Here is a 20,077-nt window from a genome sequence, read left to right on the forward strand (position 1 = left end):
TATATTGTTCAAGATGTGATTCCTTGTGTGTCACTGCAAATGTTTTTCATTGCATGACAACACCTCCCCAATGTCAGTCTCAAAGTAGCTTCTGGCAGACAAAATTTAATATTAAGTACAGAACCATAGCCAGTATCTGTTTATTGATTTGCAGTGTGTATTAAAATTGTATCTTTAATCTGTTCGTACTCAAACAAAGAAAAAAATAAAATTATTACAATTAATGCTCATTCTTTTATTAGCCTGCAGCCTTCTTAAAATGAAAAAGGCCTAAATTTTGGGACTGCACCACAGAAATGATGCCTGCAATTAAACATTTCATCTGCAATGCAGTGTGACTGCCCATTCAGCAGGATTTGGAGAAGGAAGGAGCTTTAATGAAGAGATTCTTTTAGATTAAACAGTAGAAAAACAAGTAAATAAATACATTGGTAGTTTGCATAGAAAAGAAAGCCTCAGGCTTTATACAGGGGTCAAATCATAAAGCAGCTCCTTGTATAAAATCTGCTATTGTGGGATTCTTTAGTTTCCCATTTTGATTGTGGCTGCAGTGACAAGCATCCCCACATTCCAGGAAGCTGGCCACTTACAGAGTTACAGTGGTGCCATGTGCAATCCCCCAAGAGCACACAAGTTTGGCTCTGAGATACTCTGCTGAATGCAAGTGTGTGCAAAAACATATTTTGAATTGAGTTACGTGCTCAAATACCTCCATAAAGATCCATGTAGCAAACTACAGTTAAAAAGCCTGCCCTTGCATTTCTGATAGGAATGTTACTGAATTACCTTACTGCCAAAAAAAGTGAGGGAACCCTGTGGAATTAATGCCTTGGGAAGATGAGGTGGATTTCACCTGTGTTTAGAATCCCAGTAAATGGGTGAGAATTTCCTTGTGAATTACTGCACTAGACAAACAAATAATTATCCAGTTACAGCACATCCAATTTCCAGGACCCTCATTCAGGGTTCATTGACCATCACTGAGGTTCATTGGGAAACACTCACTGCTCAAGCTAAACACAGACCCTTCCCAAAATGGCAAGCAACCTTGTTTCCCTCGATCTGCTTTCATTATAAAGATGAATCTTTATTTGGTCCATGTTTACATCATCACTTCTGTGGGAAAGCCCCATATTCCCACTATTCTTTGGAAGGCAGAGAGCAGAAAGGACTTGTTCCTTTTAACCCTTCTGTCTTTATGCACTGGGAACCCGGGGCTGCTGCTCCCAGCAGCATTAACAAGGCCTGGGGCAGCTTTAGGGCTGGGTGTGCATCAGTCAGGTACAGGTTGTTTGGGAAGGCCCCATCCAGCCAGCACTGAGTGCAGTGATTTGCTTTCTCTCACCTAACTTTAGCCTGGGAATGAAAGGCCAAATTTGCAGGGATTCAGTGAATTTCTTTATGCTTAGACTGCCCAGTTTTCCAGAGGTGCCCTCTCCTCCCTATGGATTATATAAAGCGCCTGAGTCATTGTCCTGCTGACACCAACACCTCATTTAAGAGCCAGTTTGTGCAAGAATTCTGAAACACCCCCTCTCTGGATAAGAGGGCCCTGAGGTCCGTGGTACTCACTCTGCTCGCACTGCTTGCCGGTGAAGCCCGTCCTGCACGTGCACTGCCCGGTGATGTGGTCACAGTCGGCTCCGTTCTGGCACTGGCACACATTGGCACAGTTCTTCCCATAAAAAGCAGCTGGGCAACCTTTCAGCAAGCAGAACGAGGAAAGAGTAAGAAATAAGCTGAAAGTCAAACTCAGATGTGGTATCAGCACAAAGTATGTGGGTGTATAAATCTATGGATTTTCAGCCTCTGTATATTTAATGACATTTATTTGATGGTCTAAATGCAGAGATACTGTGACAGACAATTTTCTTGAAGTAATGTTTCTCATCTTTACAGAATTGCCTCTAAAGTGTTTCAGAAGAATGAAAACTTGACCCATCCATACAAACTACATTTTCAAGAAGTGAAAGAAGATGCTAAACAGAAACTCTCTGGAAGACCAGGGATCAATCAATTATTTGCAAGTGAAAGAACCTTCTTAAAAGGCTCACCAGAATTGGATCTCCTCTTTCATACCAGTAATTTGGCAGTAGGGTGAGAAATCTCTACCATTTTCCTAAATCAGACCATAAATACTGGGGCATTAACAAGCAGGGACACTGACTGTGCAAATTCTAACAATGAATCAATAATCTAAATTATTTTCCCCTCCTTTACCGAGCGCCAAAGGCATAAAAAAACTTGGAAAGCTTCAGGACTATTTCTTAGGGGTGATGTGAGGTTATCAGGAGTAGGAAGCATGTGGTTTTCCAGGGAAAACTGCAATACTTGGAAGAGACACGAGGTAGCAGCACATACTTTGACAGATTCCCTGTCTCTGAAAGGCTTACGCTGAGTGCAGTAGAGCCCCGTCCAACCATGGGTGCATCTACATTCTCCATCGTAGGGGCTGCACAGCGCTCCGTTGTGGCAGTTGCATGAATGAAAGCAATCAGGACCCCAAAACCCAGTGGGACAAGCTATGAAAATAAAAAACATTTGTCAGCTGACAAAAAAGAAAGCAAGGATACTGTGTTAGTACTGTGGAGGAGCAACAATAAAGGGAGAACCTGTGAGACATCAGCAAAGGCAGAACCTGCTGAACTTTGCAGTGACTCCTGGACAGTGACCAGTCCTCCCTGGACAGTGACCACTCCTCCCTGGACAGTGACCACTCCTCCCTGGACAGCGACCAGTCCTCCCTGGACAGTGGCTGGTCCTCCCTGGACAGTGGCTAGTCCTTCCAAGCCACCAATTGCTCTCCAAACCCTGGTGCCACCCTGTAACCTCTCCCTGGCACAGGGATTTCTTGCAGCAGGTCGATGGAGGGGATTTTGCCCCTCTGCCCCACTCAGGTGAGACCCCACCTGCAGAGCTTCCTCCAGCCCTGGGGAACAACAGCAGAAGGATTTGGAGCTGCTGGAGCAAGTCCAGAGGAGGCCACGGAGATGCTGCAAAGGCTGGAGCCCCTCTGCTCTGGAGCCAGGCTGGGAGAGATGGGAATGTTCAGTTTGGAGAAGAGAAGGCTCCAGGGAGAGCTCAGAGCCCCTTCCAGGGCTTAAAGGGACTCTGGGAGAGCTGGAGAGGACCTGGGACAAGGGATGGAGGGACAGGACACAGGGGGCAGGGAGAGATGGGATATTGGGAAGGAATTGCTCCCTGTGAGAGTGGGCAAGCCCTGGCACAGGTGCCTAGAGCAGCTGTGGCTGCCCCTGGATCCCTGAAGTGTCCCAGGCCAGGTTGGACACTGGGGCTTGGAGCAGCCTGGGATAGGGGAAGGTGTCCCTGCCCATGGCAGGGGTGGAATGGGATGGGCTTCAAGGTCCCTTCCAACCCAAACCATTCCAGCATTCTGTGACTCCATGAGCCTCTGTTAGGGCAGGAGGCAGGATCAGGGTTTTGCTGCAGTGAGCCAGTGACCCTCGACACGACCCCTCTCTGTGCTGTGGCCACTCTCCATGCCTCACTGGCATTATCTGTGAGGACAATTTAGGCAGGGTTGCAGGATATGGAGGTAATTTAATTTTCTTTTTGACATGCTGGAATTCTTGCATAATAAAGCCCTGCTATTCAGGTTTACTTTGCTATGCAATCAACCACTAAAATTACCACATTCATTTGAAGCACAGAGTGCTACTCCAATCATGAAAAAAATGTAAAGAAAACTTCTTCCAGTATGAATTCCCATCCACAAATTCAGATTGCTATTGTTGTTGGGGGGCTAATATTAAATTAAAATCTCTAGTTCTATTTTATATTTCAACAAGTACAATATTAATGCATTAAAAAAAGTTATTGTAAGCCTCCCTCCAAAAGTGAATGCAGTAAGTTACAGTTATTAGTGCCAAACTAAAAGATCCGGAATTATGATAGGCCTTCAATATAACAACTATATTTTTGCTTTAAAAAGCACTTTCCATTGCTTCCTGCTAAAGACATGAATTAATAAGGCACGGTTCCCAGGAAACCTGAAAGTACAGACACCAGGCCTATTTCCATGGATGCCAATGGCTCCATGGATGATAAATGGAAGTTTCTGGCATTTGACAGACACCTCTAAAGCCAGAACGAATGGCCAAAAAACCCTTCCATGACGTAAATCAAACAAAAGGTCACTGGACTCACACAATGTAAAGCTGAGCAGGATTTGGCCTGAAGTGTTTGTGCTGTAAGCAACCAGAAATACTTTCCCAATGCTGTTCTAAGGCAGAGCTGCAGGGGCTGTTAGTGAATCCAGAACTGGCTCTGGAGTCAGAGCTAAAATTATCTCCTGAGCAGCTCCAAGCCCAGGTCATTCCAGGTTAATGGGAGCACAGGGCCAGAAATAGCCTGGGAGGGGAGGCCAGGTGCCCACGGGAGCCTGGAGGGGGACAGGGTCACCTTGGGAGAGGTTCCCTTTGTGTGCAAGGAGTAGCTGAGCAAAGAGCCACGTCCCCCTGTGCTCATCCAGAACCCAGAGTGCCCAGAGCCAGGTGCTGCCTGCTAAACTGCTCCTGCTGACCTGGCCTGCCTCGCTCTGTAAGGAAAACCACCTTTTTTCAAGGTTAACAGACACTAACAGACATTTCCTAATTAGATGGCTAAATGTAATGAGGAATATGTGCAGCTTTCTGTCTTTTTTCCCTTTTTTCTGCTGTTTTTGAGTGACAGCAATATTCTGCCTGTGGAAGACACACAATAAAAGCAAAATTACAGCCGTCTGTTTTTATCCGATTCCTGCTTTATCACTTGGAGTTTAATATATTTTACTCTGGAATGCTGTCTAATATGCTAGTTGTATCCTGAATATGAAGTAACATTTCTGAATGATCGGATATTGCCTCCCTCTGTGATCTAGCTTCAATTAAGGGATGCTCTCAGGAAATGACACTTTGGGATCAGCAAATGCCAATCTTCTACCTTGGCAATATTCAGAAAGAAATCCTTCATCCCTACAAGGCCACATTGACTTTTACAATTAAATTACATTTAATAGAAATATTTCAGCTACCTAATTTCTCAGTTCTAGGGATTTGGTACATGAAAACATTTACTGGTTAATAATGTCTAAATGTAATAGCTGAAAGAAAACTATTTAAAAAAATAAATAACAAGGAATCCAGCTAGAAATTAAAAGGGAGCATGGAGCTTTCTTTTCTGATAAGAGCTTGTGACCTCCCTTTCCTGGAATAAAAGCCAGTCAGGGCTTCTGCAAACTCCAAATGCAGAAACAAATTCAATCCAAAGCTAACTTAGATTAATTAAAAGAAATCCGCTTTAAAGAGAGTAAGGCTGTAATACAACAGGGATTTCCCCAGAATCTGTCTTTAACTTTCAGAAAGCACTAAACGAGCACAAAAGCAGGATATGTGAAGGCATATCTAATGCTTACTCTGGGAGCAGTCCATGCCTATCCAGCCCGGGAAGCACTGGCAGGATCCGTCGATGGGGTTGCAGGTCCCGTTCTCGGTGCACTGGCACACCTCGGCACAGTCCTTCCCGAACTTCCCACTGGGACACACTGCAAACACAAGGCACTTTACTGCAGCCTCTTCAAAAGGAATGGGAGGGAATCACAAGGCTCAATATTTAGCAATTAGAGATAAAATTAATTACAACAGTTTTTCTTTGATGAAGCAAAATTCCTCTGGAAAGCAGGAAAAGTATTCGAGCCCATTTTGCTTGCATCCCAGGAGTAAAAACAATAGGAAAAAGTCATATCAAAATCCATTTTTCTGCTGGAAAATGAAGTTAATATAGTCAGAAGATTGCAATTATTGAAGGGAAGTATGGAAGGATTACAAGAGGAGAGACAAAACAGAGAAGAGGGGTCATTAGGAGAAGAAGAGAACCAGAAAAACTTAGGAGAATTCAGTGAGTAGCAGCCACAAGGGAGTGGCTGGGACCGATCTGGTTTCCAAGGATTTTATCTATATTTATGTATGTTATATATCTGTTTGACTAAGAGCTGTTTAACAAATGTGCTGCATCCCAACAACATCAGCACCTCTCCCTGTGTATCCACCTAAGTGAAGTTGGAAGAAAAGAAACTCTCAATTTTTTTCCAGAGTCATCTTCTCACATCCTAAGCACAGTGACAGGAAACTAATAGACATGTAGATCTTCAACCTCCCACCAAATTATTGGAAATCTTTAACGTTAAAGTTGATGGAAAGCTCTGCTCAGTAACGAATGAAATGTTTCATTTCTGGGCTCTTATTGGCTGTGTTCCCTGACAAAAACAGATGTATTTTCAAAACAAGATAAAACATACAGTCCATCTTTGCAAAGAGTGTAACAAATGGAACTGGACTTGGATCCTGGTAAATAATAGCAATGTCAAAAAAGTGATTAAGGCACTTCCCTGAATTATGCAGCTGTTTCACCACTTCAGCCTCTCTCACTTTCTCAAAAGTAGTCTCTGCAGGTGACCTCAATCTATCCTGACTGTGAATCAGCCACAGATTGAAATCCTGAGCTGTGATTCATTGGCTTTTATATAATATGCCATCCTCTGCGCTTACAACAGCAGAGTATTGTTTTCTGCTTGTGTTTCTATAGACTATGGACTTATCTGTAGGAGTGGATAAAGTTGGGTTTGGCTTTCACACTGTGTGCTAAACAGAACTGTTCCTAAATGAAAAGAGATAAAACTAAACACAATACACAGCCAGGATGGAAAAAATACACAAAGAGAGAAGGAAAACAGAACCCTCCTGTCGTAGACAGCAAAAACTGAACCGATCTGCCAGCCCAGGCTCCTGGACAGGCTACACCATTATTCCCTTCCAGCCCTGCATGAAGCAGCTCCAGGCACTGTTTTATGGCATCTTTGAGATGGAGATGGGCAACAGCACCTCGATGAAGGTTTTTGGTATGTACAAAAATGGAATTCTCTAAGGACTTCCTTTGAAGAGGAGCTGATTTGTTCTGCACCATGGAATACTGATGGATCAGGGCAAGCTCTGTGATCCCAACAGAGCTGCTGGCAAAGGGACCAGGTCACACTTTGGTGCACACAGGCAGAGCTGGCAGAAGGGTTCTCTCCACAGGAGCTCCCCTTGTCTCTGGGAAATGGGATGATGCTCTCTGGAATGTCAGCACAGAGGGATGACAAAATGGTTCCTCTCCCTAATTTAAACAACCTGGCTGTGGACTGACAAAGAGATTTTTGTGAAGATGTGAGATCCCATTTTTTGAGACTTTTAAAATGTCTCAATCATTTTTAGAGAGCTGTAAAACAAGGCCTAATGCTGCTTTTTTCAGCAGCAGCCTGACTGTACAACACAGATTGGGATGTTAATTAGCTGGGAAAGCTCTGAAGTGGGACTCACAAAGTCCCTGTGGGATGTCAGGTGTGTTCTAGCAGTGATAACAAGTTATTATCAACCCATCTCGCTCTGGGATTGTGAAAGATATTCACAAAACAGCTGTTTAGTTGTTTGTAGCTCGGAATCCTTGGCACAACTGTGCAGTTTTGGGGGTTACACAGCTCCTCACATGCACATACTGCTGGCGGAAGAATGTTCCTGCTGCCAATGGCACAAGGAAATGAAAATTCCAAAGTGAAATCTTCATTTTACATTTTTCTAATGGAAAATTAATTAGCATTTTTCTTTCTACAAAATAAAGTTACATGTTAACTCATTATGACAAACTGCAACACAAATTGATTTTAATTAGGACATGAATATTTTAAGATTAATTTGCTAGATAGATCAACATTTCAAAGTAAAACCAGAAGTGCTGAACATCTGAGCAAAAATAAAATAGTTTTCTTAAGAGGATAATTAGACCTGCTTACGCTTTGAAATCTGGCTAACGTTTCACATAAAATGGACAAATTCACTGAAATACGTTCATTTTAATAAATTAATTGGTGTAATGTTTAGTTGACTATACTGCACAGGAAAAAAAAACCAACCATGGTTATACTTAATCTCTGTTTAATGATTTTGGGTAACTGCTGCCTGCAATCCCATCTTACTGAAAAGCAGGTCACTGAAAGTGTCATTCAGTTTTGGCAGGAATGGTGACTTCACAGGGACAGTGGCCACTACAAATCACTGCTTTTAAATATCTCTGTAAAAAATACCCACTGCAGTATGCAGCACCTGAGAGTGCAGAAGGCTCAGGGATTTTGTGGGTTTTTTTAGGATGAAAATGTCACCTGGAGTTAAATGTGGAACTTTGAAAGGTACAGAAAGGTGATGGGTGTTTGGGGGAGCTGAAGCTCCTCTCCACCTGTGAAAATGAACCCACTCCTCTGCCTGACTGCAAACTTTGCTGTCTCCTGCCCTTGAGTCCATGGTTTTAGCCATTCCCAGCCAGGTCCTGCACAGTACCAGTGAGGTTTTGTGCACAACTGGGTGATTGGGATTGCTCACCTGAGCTGGCCTTTTCCTTAACCAGTACCTCCCTGTCCTGCTGCAAAGATCACAGGAAGGTGCTATCAACATTCAGGTGAGGGCAGGCTGAGCAGCAAGAAAAATGAAGCCATTGGCTGCTGATGTATTTACAGCAGGTGTCTCATTCCACAGTCATTTCAATCCAGTGTGGCAGAGCTGCTTTATTTATGAAACCAGGAGCACATCGTATTTCCAAGAGGGTGACTGAGTACCTGTTTGCATTTTCCCTCTGAAGGAAAGATTTTCTCGGGATCTAAAGTGCTGAAACCCGTGAAAAAGGCAGGAAGCATGGGACGGGAGTGGCTGCAGAGCTGCCCAGGAGGGGAGGCAGTACCTTGGTTGCAGAGGGGGCCGGAGAAGCCGGGCAGGCAGTCGCAGTGGCCGGACACGTGGTGACAGGGACCATTGCTGTGCACGCACTGGGGACACGGCTGGCTGCAGTGGTGTCCGTAAAACCCGGGCGGGCAAACTGAAAACAGAGCAAACCAAGCTGTCACAGGCTTTCCAAGGTTTTCTCATCACTCAGAGCTCGAGAATTCTCTGTCTGTCTTAATCCCAAACCAATAGTTCTTCATTTATCAAGCACAATTTTGTGGACAGCTGAAATGATGAAGCCTGTTGGATTGTTCCATGTCTTATAAAGTGCAGGCTCTGGGTAAAACTGCTCCTGTGTTCAAACATTCCCACCTTCCTTCCTCATGGAAATCCTTGGCTATTTAATACCACAGTGGAGTTCTCAGCAGCCTCTCTCTCTCAGGACATTCATTTGAGTCTCTCTAACCTGGACTCTTTGACAAAAGAGGAGTTTAAGATGTTTGACACCTCACAGCAGATATGGTTAATAACACACATTCCAAAGATTTTAGGATAGATAGGAAAAGAAACACTGGCATACATGTACAAACAACAGAAACTCAGAAAGAAATGGAAATTGAGTAAGAAATCAGGGAAGGTGTATTAGGAAACAAATACAACTATGCCAAAAGCTGATTTCCAAACCTATCTGGTGCAATGCCTATGCTCAGCTGGGGCAGTCATTTTATACATTTCAGGGGAGGAGCAACAGCCATCAAGTGATGAACAGAATCCAATAATGGTAATTGTGTAACACCATACAAAATCACCTGATTTGAATCAGTAATCACATCAGATAGCTAAGTAAACTTGTAATGAAATGTGTGCTTATTTGCCTAAAACCTGGATTGAAATGATTATGGAATTTGTACATCAGTTATAGAATCAGGATTATGGCTCAGCATCTCTTCTAAAAGCAGATTTTTGCTTCTAAGAGCATGTAGAGTGAAAAGCATCCACTGTCCAAACATTCACTGCAATAGATAACACAAAGAAATGGTAAATTGCAGTAAGTGACAGTAAAAATAACTTTATATGTTTTTATTTTTACTCCTGTTATTCTCTGTTCTATAGTTCTGGCTCAGTGGTTACTAAATCATGTCTGTTCTATTTTTCCAGCAAATGAGAATTTTCTCATGGACTGTATGTTCTCAGAGGGTGTCAGGCTCTTACCCCACTGCACATTTCCAGCTGGAGTTTAGCTGACAGGTTGGTTGATGATGCAGTAGCTATAAAACAACCTGGATCATTCCTGGAGACATTTCTGCAGGCTTAAGAGCACTAAACCATCCCAGTGTCTCATGTAATCCTGATTACACAGACAGAACAAGTTGGCTGAGTATCATCTTCAGTATCATCCTCAGCTCTGCTCTGTAATAAAACAGCCTAAATCCTGTTTCTAAATGAATTTCTAAGAGAAAAATGTGGATGATTTTGAGAACAAGATTAGCAGGGTCTTCTGTTCACCAGGTATTCTTCAGCCTGAACACCAGAAAATAGCTGAAGCAAGCTGGATTCCCAGGCCAAATACTACAGAGGCAATAGCAGAGGCATGCACAGGATCCCTCTACTGTCACCCCAGTGGGGAGGAAAATTTCTCCTCATAGATCCTTAGCAAACATCCTCAGGGAGCAGCCTGACTCCTGGGCTTGCAAACTGGGCACAAGGTTTGCTCTTGTAGCCTGCATGCCAACAGCTGATAGAACTAAGCTGGGTTTTTTTTCATCTCAGAAAGGTCAGAAACTATTAACTTCTGGAAGTTTTGCACTCTTAAGGTTTCAAATTTGTAAAACATTTTCTTCCTCATCTCCCTGAAGCTCTGAGCTCCACATTTTAGCCTTGGACAGAAGTTTTACAGCTACACAGATATGCTGAAGCACCTGGAAATTGGGGTTTATAATGGAAATGCTTATAGGCCATTAACTACAGCAGTGCTAGAGGTCATCGTTATAATGGCTTTAAATAAAAACTGTCAGCTACAAATTATTTTTAGAGATGAGTGTGTTCTAGTGTCAAGTGTAACTGGTGAAATCAAAGGGGATATATGAACTGGGCATGCAGAATGAATGTCTATAACAGCAAGAAGAAGAAGAAATGCTGAGCAGAAAAGAAAGACAAATCCACTTGTTTACATGGGAAGATGGTTGGTGTAGTTTGGATCAGTGATTTAGGGTCCCTGTGGGGCAAATGCAGCTTCCCAGATAAAGCAAATGAGAGGACTTTTATCTGCTTGGTACATTTTAATATGTAGCAGCAGAGCATCAAACAGGAGCTATTTTGGGCTGCTGTGTTTCTTTTTCTGGCATACAAGAAAACATTGCCTTGTTATTTTGATGCCAATGCTCATCCACTTGTCATTATATGCTGGGTGGTGGCTGACTGTTTAACAGGTCTGACTTCACTGCAAATCTGTGTCCTGCCAGCTTTGTTTGAAAAGGTGCTGCTCCTCCTTCCAGGTCACCTGTGACCTCCAGGTGTGATCAGAAGAAGGCACAGCTCAGTGCAGGAGAGTTCTTGATGAAGGAGCATTTTCCAGGCTCTTTTGCCCTTAGGAAGTCATGAGCTAAAGCAGCTCAGAAGCTGTGGATTTGTCTGTCTGGTGTCATAAAGGAGCATTTCTACCTGCCTTGCTTCTGCCAGCTATGGAAAATCTTACTTCTCTGGCACAAGGGCCCTCTGTATCCCGGTGCACAGTCACAGGTTCCATCCTCAGGGGAGCAGGACCCCCCGTTCTCACAGCTGCAGGAGATGGAGCAGTTGGGTCCCCAGCGGCCCTGGGTGCAGATGTTGTCACAGTGGATGCCTAAGGACACAAAGCCACATGTTAGGCTTCCCACAACTCTTACTCTGCTCATTGATCAAAGAAATTCTTGGTTGGACTGATGCCTCACAGTCCCTCAGAGCCAGCAAGAGAGTCTGGGAAGGAAACAGCTCCTCTTTTATCTGCTTAATAAAGTGAAAATTAAGAAAATGCCAGAGAGGTGAATTCTGTAGGTGTTGCTGGGCTCCTGTTCAGTCCTCAGCACCATTAAAGAAACTCTGCATGTCATCCAAGAGATGAAGGTCAGGAATTGCTTTAAAGTCACAAAATAGCTCAAATAGCTGGTCTGGAAATAGGCAGTTGATTGAAGGCTGATTACTTACCTGTTGTGAATTGGACGGCCATAAAAAGAAAAATCAGGATTTTGCAAAAACATGTTCAGTATTTGGATTCTTGAACACCAGTAAATTAAACCCTATTTTGTGTTCTGTTCCCTTCCTGGCTCAAACCCCTGTGCTCTGGTGTTTTGTGCACATACCCCACATCCACCCAGAGCTCCCCAGTTCTGTGTGAATGAACTGAGTTCTGATCCAGCAAGTGGCCATATGTGAGCACAGGCTGAGCATTTGCATGTTAAATGGAGACTGAGACCTGCCAATCCAGCTCCCAGTGCTTCCCAGGGTGCTTGTTTGATATTTATTTTTATGAAGAGCAAAGCTTGGAAACACTGAAAGGAGCACAGAGCCAGGAAACTTAACACAAAGCTTCTGGCAGGGTTTCAACTGGCTTTGTTTAAACTGGTGACTTTTAAAAACAACCTTGTGCCATGGCTTGTCACATATAAATGTGATTGAAGGAGCTGATCCTGCACACCGTGTCTGAGAGGCTCTCACTCCACAGGGATAAGGCAGTACCAATACCTGCAATTAGCAGGGCTATTTGCATGATCAAGGACTCCTTGGATGGGTTTGCAGAATCATGAACTAAGAGGGACACTGAGCAGTGCCAGCTGCAGGGAGTGGCACTGCCAGGAGCATAAAAAACCAGCAGAAATGGATCAGAGACTGGCTTGGAAATTTTTCATAGAACATGACCCCAGTGGGAGCCTGGCCCTGAGACTGGGGGGTACCCACACACCCCACTGGGCTTCCATCCCCAACCTGAGACATTCTTTCCTATCTCTGACCCGAGATGTCCTTTACCATTCCAGCCTGAGATGTTCTTTATCACCCGTGCACATGTCCCACTGCACAATGGGATCAAAGCAGCCCAGGGGTTGGATTAGTGCAGCTCTCTGCACAAACACAATCCCAATCATTTCCTCCACCTCTGATAACTTCATCTGGATGCTGCAGGTAATGCACTGCATTTGGGGAGCTGTGATCTGTACGGTCACCAAACTGAGCGTTATTAAATCAGCTGAAAGTCATTATAAATACACTTACAGTGCAGTTTCAAGTTGGTTTTATAAATCTCTGAAGTTAACACAGTAAAAAATACTGCAGAGCCAAAATTTCCCTTTTCTGAAGATTAATCATACAATTATAATGTCCCTTCCTAGAAAATCTTAACCAAGTCTGGCAAAAGCACAGTTTGAAATGTGATTTCTAGTAATACATGTTCTTAGCTTTATTTATAAAGAGGCATGGACCATTCTGTACAGCTTAATAAAAACCACATTAAAATACAGTAAAAACTTAATACAAGCTCAATTCCTTCATATCCAAGTAAATAAATCTGTAAAAAGGGACTGTGAAAAGAGACAAGGAGCATTTGTATTAGTAAAATCAAGAAAAACTATTATTTTAAGAAACTATTTTAAAGTCTTCCTTGCTCCCTTTGAAATCAAATATATCCTTGGATTACTTAAACAAGTGCTTTCTGTGTGCATTTATGTCTTTTACCCACAGTGCTCTGTAATTAAAAAGTCAGAAAATAAATTGTAAATAAATAAACAAATAAATAAATGTATTTTGTATTTATAAATACATATATATGATCATTTATAGCCTTGAGTCTCAGTGTGAGCTCCCTGAACTGAAATTCAGACACAAACACAGAAAAATGTGCATTTTTCCTCCCGATTGCAGCATTAAAACTACAATTCTGTCATTGTGGATGGGCTATTTATAAACAGGGACAATTAAACAGCATTATTGCTTGTCTCTTTTGACAAAGTTTGGGAAGAATGACACTGACTCTTTTCTTGTGCAAGGTACCTGAATTTGAATGCCAGGGCTGATCCTGCAGCAGCAAAGCCCTTCTTTGGTAATGAGTAATGAGGGATGTCTTCCCTCTGCTAACGAAGGCAATGAGTCATTGTGGAGCTGATTGTTGTAGCAAAAGGGAAAGGGGGAAAAGGAAACTTTCCAGAAGCCACTGGCACCCATTACAGCCCTTATTTATTTGTACATTTCCAGAGATGGTGCTGCAATCAGGTTTTATTACTTTTTATTACTCCAAGTTAATTCTCATGGAAGACTTCATTTTTGAAGGCTCCTACACGCATTGAATTGCAAATATAAATGAGAAGTTAAAATTGCATCTGGACATGCAAGTCTTATGGAATTGTGCTGGAAAAAGCACCTTAATTTTACAATTCCTAGCCTGACAGTGTGTGAAGGGGGAGTCCATCCCTCCCAGCTACTTTACAGTCAGAGTCAGTGAAGCAGCAAGATTCTGTAATGTAAAACTTTAATATTTATTTAGGAACTTGCTGATGAACATTTCTGATAAGCAATTAGTTTTCAATTTCCAGAACTACAAAAAGTGCTGAAGTTGACACACCTCTGCACTACCTCGCGTTACAACCACAGATTCCTAATTTATGAACAAAGTCCTGGTTTCACATGCGTGGTGTGGAAATTAGAAAGACAACTATCAGAAGTCCTTGAAGCTGCAGGAAGCAGTTCTATACATAAAATCTATTGCCTGGATACCAGGGAATTATCTGCCAGCCTGAGGCTGTGGTTCACAATTGCAGACACTGGTATAAAATTACACTTCCAAGACCTTTTTAAACAATGTTCCGGGGGTGAATTGTAAATGAAATCCACATAACTTATAAAATTGTAGTTATCCACTGGACATGGGCAAAAGATCTGCACTTTCGCACTAAGGCAGAGCCCACTGTGGCTTTAATTCAGTCTGTGAAACAGCAGCCACAAACTCTCCATGGCCCAGCAGGGATTTGGGGTATTGGATTTCTGCAAGCACTGGCTGCTTTCCAGTGGGATTCCCTTTGGACTGCTCTGTACACGGCATTTAGCTGACAGTCCCAGGAGTGGCTTCACTCCCTTTTCCCCACACCAACCTCCTTTGCACACATGGAGAGAAGGAAAACCAGCCCTAAGGGCCTGAATTACTGTGGAAAACACAAACTGGGCTGAACTTAGCCCACCAGAGCAGTCACAACTGCACTGTTCCAAGGGACAACCACACAGGAGAGCTGCTCCAAAATCCTGCCCCTCCAGGACAATTTCCTACCACATGTCCAAGCAGCTGCTGGCTGGGACATGGGGAATATCTGGGGTAACTCAGCCCAGACTTCCCAAAGGTGAAGCCTTTGGTTGGGCAGGGATCTTCCAACGTGGAGCTGCAGACAATCCTGATAAAGGAAAACAGCAGGGAGAGAGGTGGAGGAGGAAGAGAATCCCAGAATCTCAGAAGGGTTTGGGCCAGAAGGGACCATAAATCTCCTCTTGCCATGGCAGGGACACCTTCCACTACCCCAGGCTGCTCCAAGCCCTGTCTAGCCTGGCCTTGGACATTCCAGGGATCCAGGGGCAGCCACAGCTGCTCTGGGCTGTCTGTGCCTCACCATCCTCACAGGGAAGAATTCCTTCCCAATATTCCATCTAACCCTGCCCTCTGGCAGTAGGAATCTGTTGATAGAAACCTGTGTCTGTCTTACACAGAGCAGTTTCAAGTTTGACCAGATGAAGTCAGTCCTTGTATTCAAATTTACAAATCAACTGTGATGGATTAATCCAACATCCACACAAGCATCAGGAAAAGGAGCAAGAAAAAGTAGAGGAAAAAACCCCCCAAGCCACACAACTGGGATGTGAGGCATCTATTGAAGAGCTCCTTCACAGGCTGCTTCCGTTAATAATCTTCAGTGGCTTCAAGAAAGTTTGTCAAAGTAATGCAGATTTAGTGCTGCCCATAACTACATCATGCTGAAGGACTTTGGAGGGTAAAATTCCTGAAAGCCAGACATAAGCAGAACTCCCTTTTTTCCCTCTCCAGCTTCTGCAATTGCACTCCTGCTTGGGGATTACGTCTCTGGCTCTTAATAAAGCTGCCATTGTTTCTCTGCAGTGTCTCTGGATAGTTGGAAACTAATACTCCAAACACAATAAAAGAGCAAAAATGGATGGAATAAATGAGAACCAGTGGCCTGGTTTTGACCACTGCTATCCCCCTGACAGTAGCCTCTGCACACTGCCCAGCATCTAATTATTTTTCAGGGACGTAGGAATTTGATAAATTATAGGATGTAGTTCCCTCCCCCCCACATACTTTAATTTTACATTACCAGTGTATAACTGTAATTATTTCTCTGAATAAGATCTTCAGCTTTTTTTTCCCCCTCAATAGTCCCAATCTAAAGACAGATGCAACATCAATTAGGAATGACAGGAATGATTTCAGCAGACATTTGAATCCAACACAAACATTGTGCTCTCCTCCACCTGTCTTTCAACATGACATGAAGTCATAATAATCTCTTATTTCTGGCACTTGAATAGCTTTGGAAAGTGCTGCTTTTTATGCAAAAATAGGCACTGGATTTATGCAGGCAGTGCTGTGGAGGTTTGGTGAGTCACGCTTGGCTTTGCTGGGGAGTGCTGGTGGCTCGTGCCTGTGGCAGGGTGGATCCCAGTGGTGGTTGTACCTGCTGACAGGGCACCCAGCCCAGCACACCCCTCCAGCTGGTGCTGCAAGGCTGGCTGGGCTGGGAGGGTGTGGGCAGGGGCCAGCAGGGAGTTGCAGGACTGGGAACAGGTCTGGGAATGTCTCAGTGGATGTGATCCTGGGGTGGGCACCCTCCCTCTGGTGTCTATTCCTCCTGCAGTGATCCCATTGACAGCATCACCCACCCAGCCCAGCCCAGGCGGCTGTGCCAGGGGCAGAGCCAGAGGCCACCCAGGTCACCCTGAATCCTGCCCTGCCCTCCTGATTTGTACATTTATTTCTGATAATGACTTCTATAATCACACATGCGTGTTTTCTTTAACCTTATTCTCTTGTCTTTCCCCGATACTCTCATTGCTGTTACACTTCTGTAATAAATTCTATTTAAATTCTACACTTCTATAAATTCTGTTTAAATTGTATTTGAGGTTAGGTCCATGTGCTTTCCTAAGCAGAGACTCTTCTGCTGCTTCTAAAAGGTAAAAGACAATTCACTGAGAGCACAAGGAAGAACTGTCCAAGCTGTGGATCAGCTGCTCGGAGGGGCTATCACAGAGCACCAACAAGAGTTCACAGAGAATTCTTGATGCTTTTCTATCACTTTTTGCATCTTTGTATCTATTCCTACCTGCGGCAAACCCTGAAGTATTTGACTCAGAGCCAGTCAGAAGCACCACAGCATAATTCCTGACAGCTCAGCATTTAAGAATGCTGAAGAATGAGAAAATCAGTGTGGGGAGGGCAGCAGATAGAAGAAAACATAAAGGGATCTCTCATAAAATTAAATGGAAACATTAAGAATTGATGGCTGCTCATCTAGTCTGCAAATAAGCTATTTTTGTTTTTATATAGTGAAACTACTCAGCAGAGAACAGCAGCCACACTCACATTATCTATGAACTTCTGTGGTCTTCTCAAATGCTTTTTTTCACTGATTTTTATTCCAAATTGGTGCCATGGAGCCCTTCCTTCTCTTGCTGAGCACCATTCACCAGTGGATTCAGAGGGGCAACTCCTGAGTGTAACAGCCCATCAGTCTAAATGAAAGCTCCATGATCTGGTCCTAAATAATGAAGAATAAGCCCTTCCCTGAAGCCAGTGAAAAATTCTAAATTGTCCCTTCTCTCATCTGTGCAGGGGCGATTTATGCACCCATTAATGTAAGTGTTTTTCTGCAAGTAATACACTTAGAGCCTAATGCACCTCTGTGGAGCTCTAATCCTACCCCTAGTTTTAATTATCTAGAGAAATCTCCAGGTATGAATCACCCAATCTGGGGAATTTATGCAATAAAAGCTTTTGAGACAAGAGACCTACCTCACAAGAAATTAGGTAAGTCAAAATGTTTGCTAAAATAAAGGATGATCTGGCTGCCTTTGCTCCAGGGTATTCTCCAGGGTGCACTCCTGCAGGGGAAGAGTTGCCCTGAGCAGGCAGGGCAGACCTGCAGAAAATGGGGCTAAAAGGAGTCAAGCCCTACATAGCCCTGCTTCATCTTCAGACCTTTCCTACTGCTCAAATGCTGGGAAAAGTTTCAGGCCAGGAGGGAAGAGAAAGCTGGGGAAGATCCGAGCAGCAGGCAAACAGGAGAAATTGGTAACTAGAAAAAGCTGGATTGTTTTCCTGCTGGAAATGGTCAAGCTCCTGAACTAAACCATGAGTGAAGAACAGCTGAGCAAGAGCTGGGGCATAACCAAAGCCTTTTGTGGTCATTGATGTTGAAATTCCACCCTTTCTCCTTGGTGTGGGAGGGGAAGGAAGATGGTTACGACATTTTTCACTGCAAACTCTTTCAGTAATAACATAATGTATCATAGAATCATGCATGGTTTGGGCTGGAAGGGACATTAAAGCCCATCCCATTCCACCCCTCCCATGGCAGGGACACCTTCCCCTGTCCCAGGCTGCTCCCAGCCCTGTCCTTGGGCACTGCCAGGGATCCAGGGGCAGCCACAGCTGCTCTGGGCACCTGTGCCAGGGTCTCACCCCCACAGGGAAGGCAGCATAAAGAATATTTCTACTTCTTCTCCTATCCAATCTAACCCTATTCTCTGTCAGTGTGAAGCCATTCCACCCTTACCTGTCACTACCTGCTCTTGTAAATAGTCTCTCTCCACTACATAAATATATATACACACCTCATTTTAGCTTGCAGGCTGTTTGCTGAGCACTCTTCCTCTCCTCCTCTCACACCCAGCATGCCAACAGCCAGGATTTAGTCTGCTGAAATGTGCACAAATAATTTTTCCCCACTTCTCGCCCACATTTATTTATAGGTGACTATTGTACACACAGCCAGGCTTATATATAGAATGTGTCTACATTAAAATGGAAAAGGGTTGGGTACCTCTAACGTCAAGTCTCATGTTTTTAAAGCCCATTAAATTAGCATCACCCAGGATGCCATCCAAGCTCTATCTTCTCTCAGAAATTTAAAAGCTGTCCTTTATTAAGCAAAATTAAACCCAAAAATAAATACAAAGATAAACAAACTTGTATATCTTCTGTGTTTATAAGATTATTACTGCAATGATTTGCATACATGCTGAAGTTTAGCAGTAGCCTTACTGCAGCTGCTAATTATAGTCTGAGGGTCTGATCCAACTCCTACTGAAGGAGTGGCAAAAATCCAACTGATTTCACCAAAGGTGAAATAGATACAAAATCTGTCACAGGACAAACACAACCAAACCCCACTCAGATGAAAATTAGGAGCCCCCCAGACACCTGCCAAGGAAGGCACAGACATAATTAATGTCAGGACATCAATGAAATCTTTGATATAACTTCAGAATTCATATTTTTGAAAATTAGCCCTACATCAGCAGGAACCATCCTTAAAGGTTCCTGTCATAGAGAGAATTTTTAAGCACAGCCTGACATTAAAATCTTATCAACTCACTTGAAATTAAGTCAATGAAAAATTAAAGCTAATTTCTAATAAGCTTATCTTACATTCATAGACTAAAGGGCACTTGTAGAATCCAGAGAGTAAGCACACCTTTCATATGGAAAAGATTTTCACACTGGAAAGGCAGAGGCCAGGAGAGAGGCTAAAATGCACCATTTTAGACTGACTCTGGAAATTTCTAGTTTTCCTGTCCATTTAAAGCTAATGTAAGGATACAGAATAATCACAGAAATAAATTATTAATTTTAAAATCTGGGATAAGACTGCCAGAAGTGATAAATGCAAAATACTGTGTAGATAATGGGACTAGACATCTAGAAAATGCATGTTTAATAGGAACTTACTATTGCTCCATTCTGGTATTTTAGGCTCTGTCTTACAAACCAATGGTACGAAACAATCTGATGGAAAAAAAAAAGGCAACCCATGACACTGTGAATTCTAAACCACTCTGGATCTTTAGCTAAAAAGCTGCAGGTGCGTGAAACAAGTCCTAGATTTTTTTTTCTGGTTTTAAATAGGCATGGAAAACCAGCTCCCAGTTTTATCATCACATAGGTGAGGCTGATCTATTAATGACAAGAGAATTATTTAGGCTTCAACCCAGTACAGCTGAGGACAGGATCTGACCCTAAGATTATAAATTTGATACAGCTGCAATGAAAGAAAAGTCACATTACTTCAAACAAAATACATTTTATG

General features: G+C 43.2%; 1 protein-coding gene across 7 annotated transcripts in view; it reads right to left on the reverse strand.

Annotated features, from left to right (window-relative positions):
- MEGF11 (multiple EGF like domains 11) overlaps window positions 1–20,077 on the reverse strand; it is a 267,348-nt gene that overhangs the window by 25,737 nt on the left and 221,534 nt on the right. For all 7 annotated transcript variants that reach the window (XR_010347592.1, XM_064388956.1, XM_064388959.1 and 4 more), the window contains 5 exons: window positions 11,440–11,586; window positions 8,764–8,898; window positions 5,414–5,542; window positions 2,394–2,522; window positions 1,573–1,701 (listed from right to left, as the gene is read on the reverse strand). Coding sequence is in view for 6 of the 7 variants with exons in the window: in XM_064388956.1 (XP_064245026.1) it covers window positions 1,573–1,701; window positions 2,394–2,522; window positions 5,414–5,542; window positions 8,764–8,898; window positions 11,440–11,586 (669 nt within the window). In the remaining variant the exon portion in view is untranslated. The remainder of the gene's footprint in view (window positions 1–1,572; window positions 1,702–2,393; window positions 2,523–5,413; window positions 5,543–8,763; window positions 8,899–11,439; window positions 11,587–20,077) is intronic.

The sequence above is a fragment of the Passer domesticus genome, chromosome 14 (genome assembly GCF_036417665.1).
Source record: "Passer domesticus isolate bPasDom1 chromosome 14, bPasDom1.hap1, whole genome shotgun sequence".
In the NCBI taxonomy this organism is placed as follows: Eukaryota; Metazoa; Chordata; class Aves; order Passeriformes; family Passeridae; genus Passer; species Passer domesticus.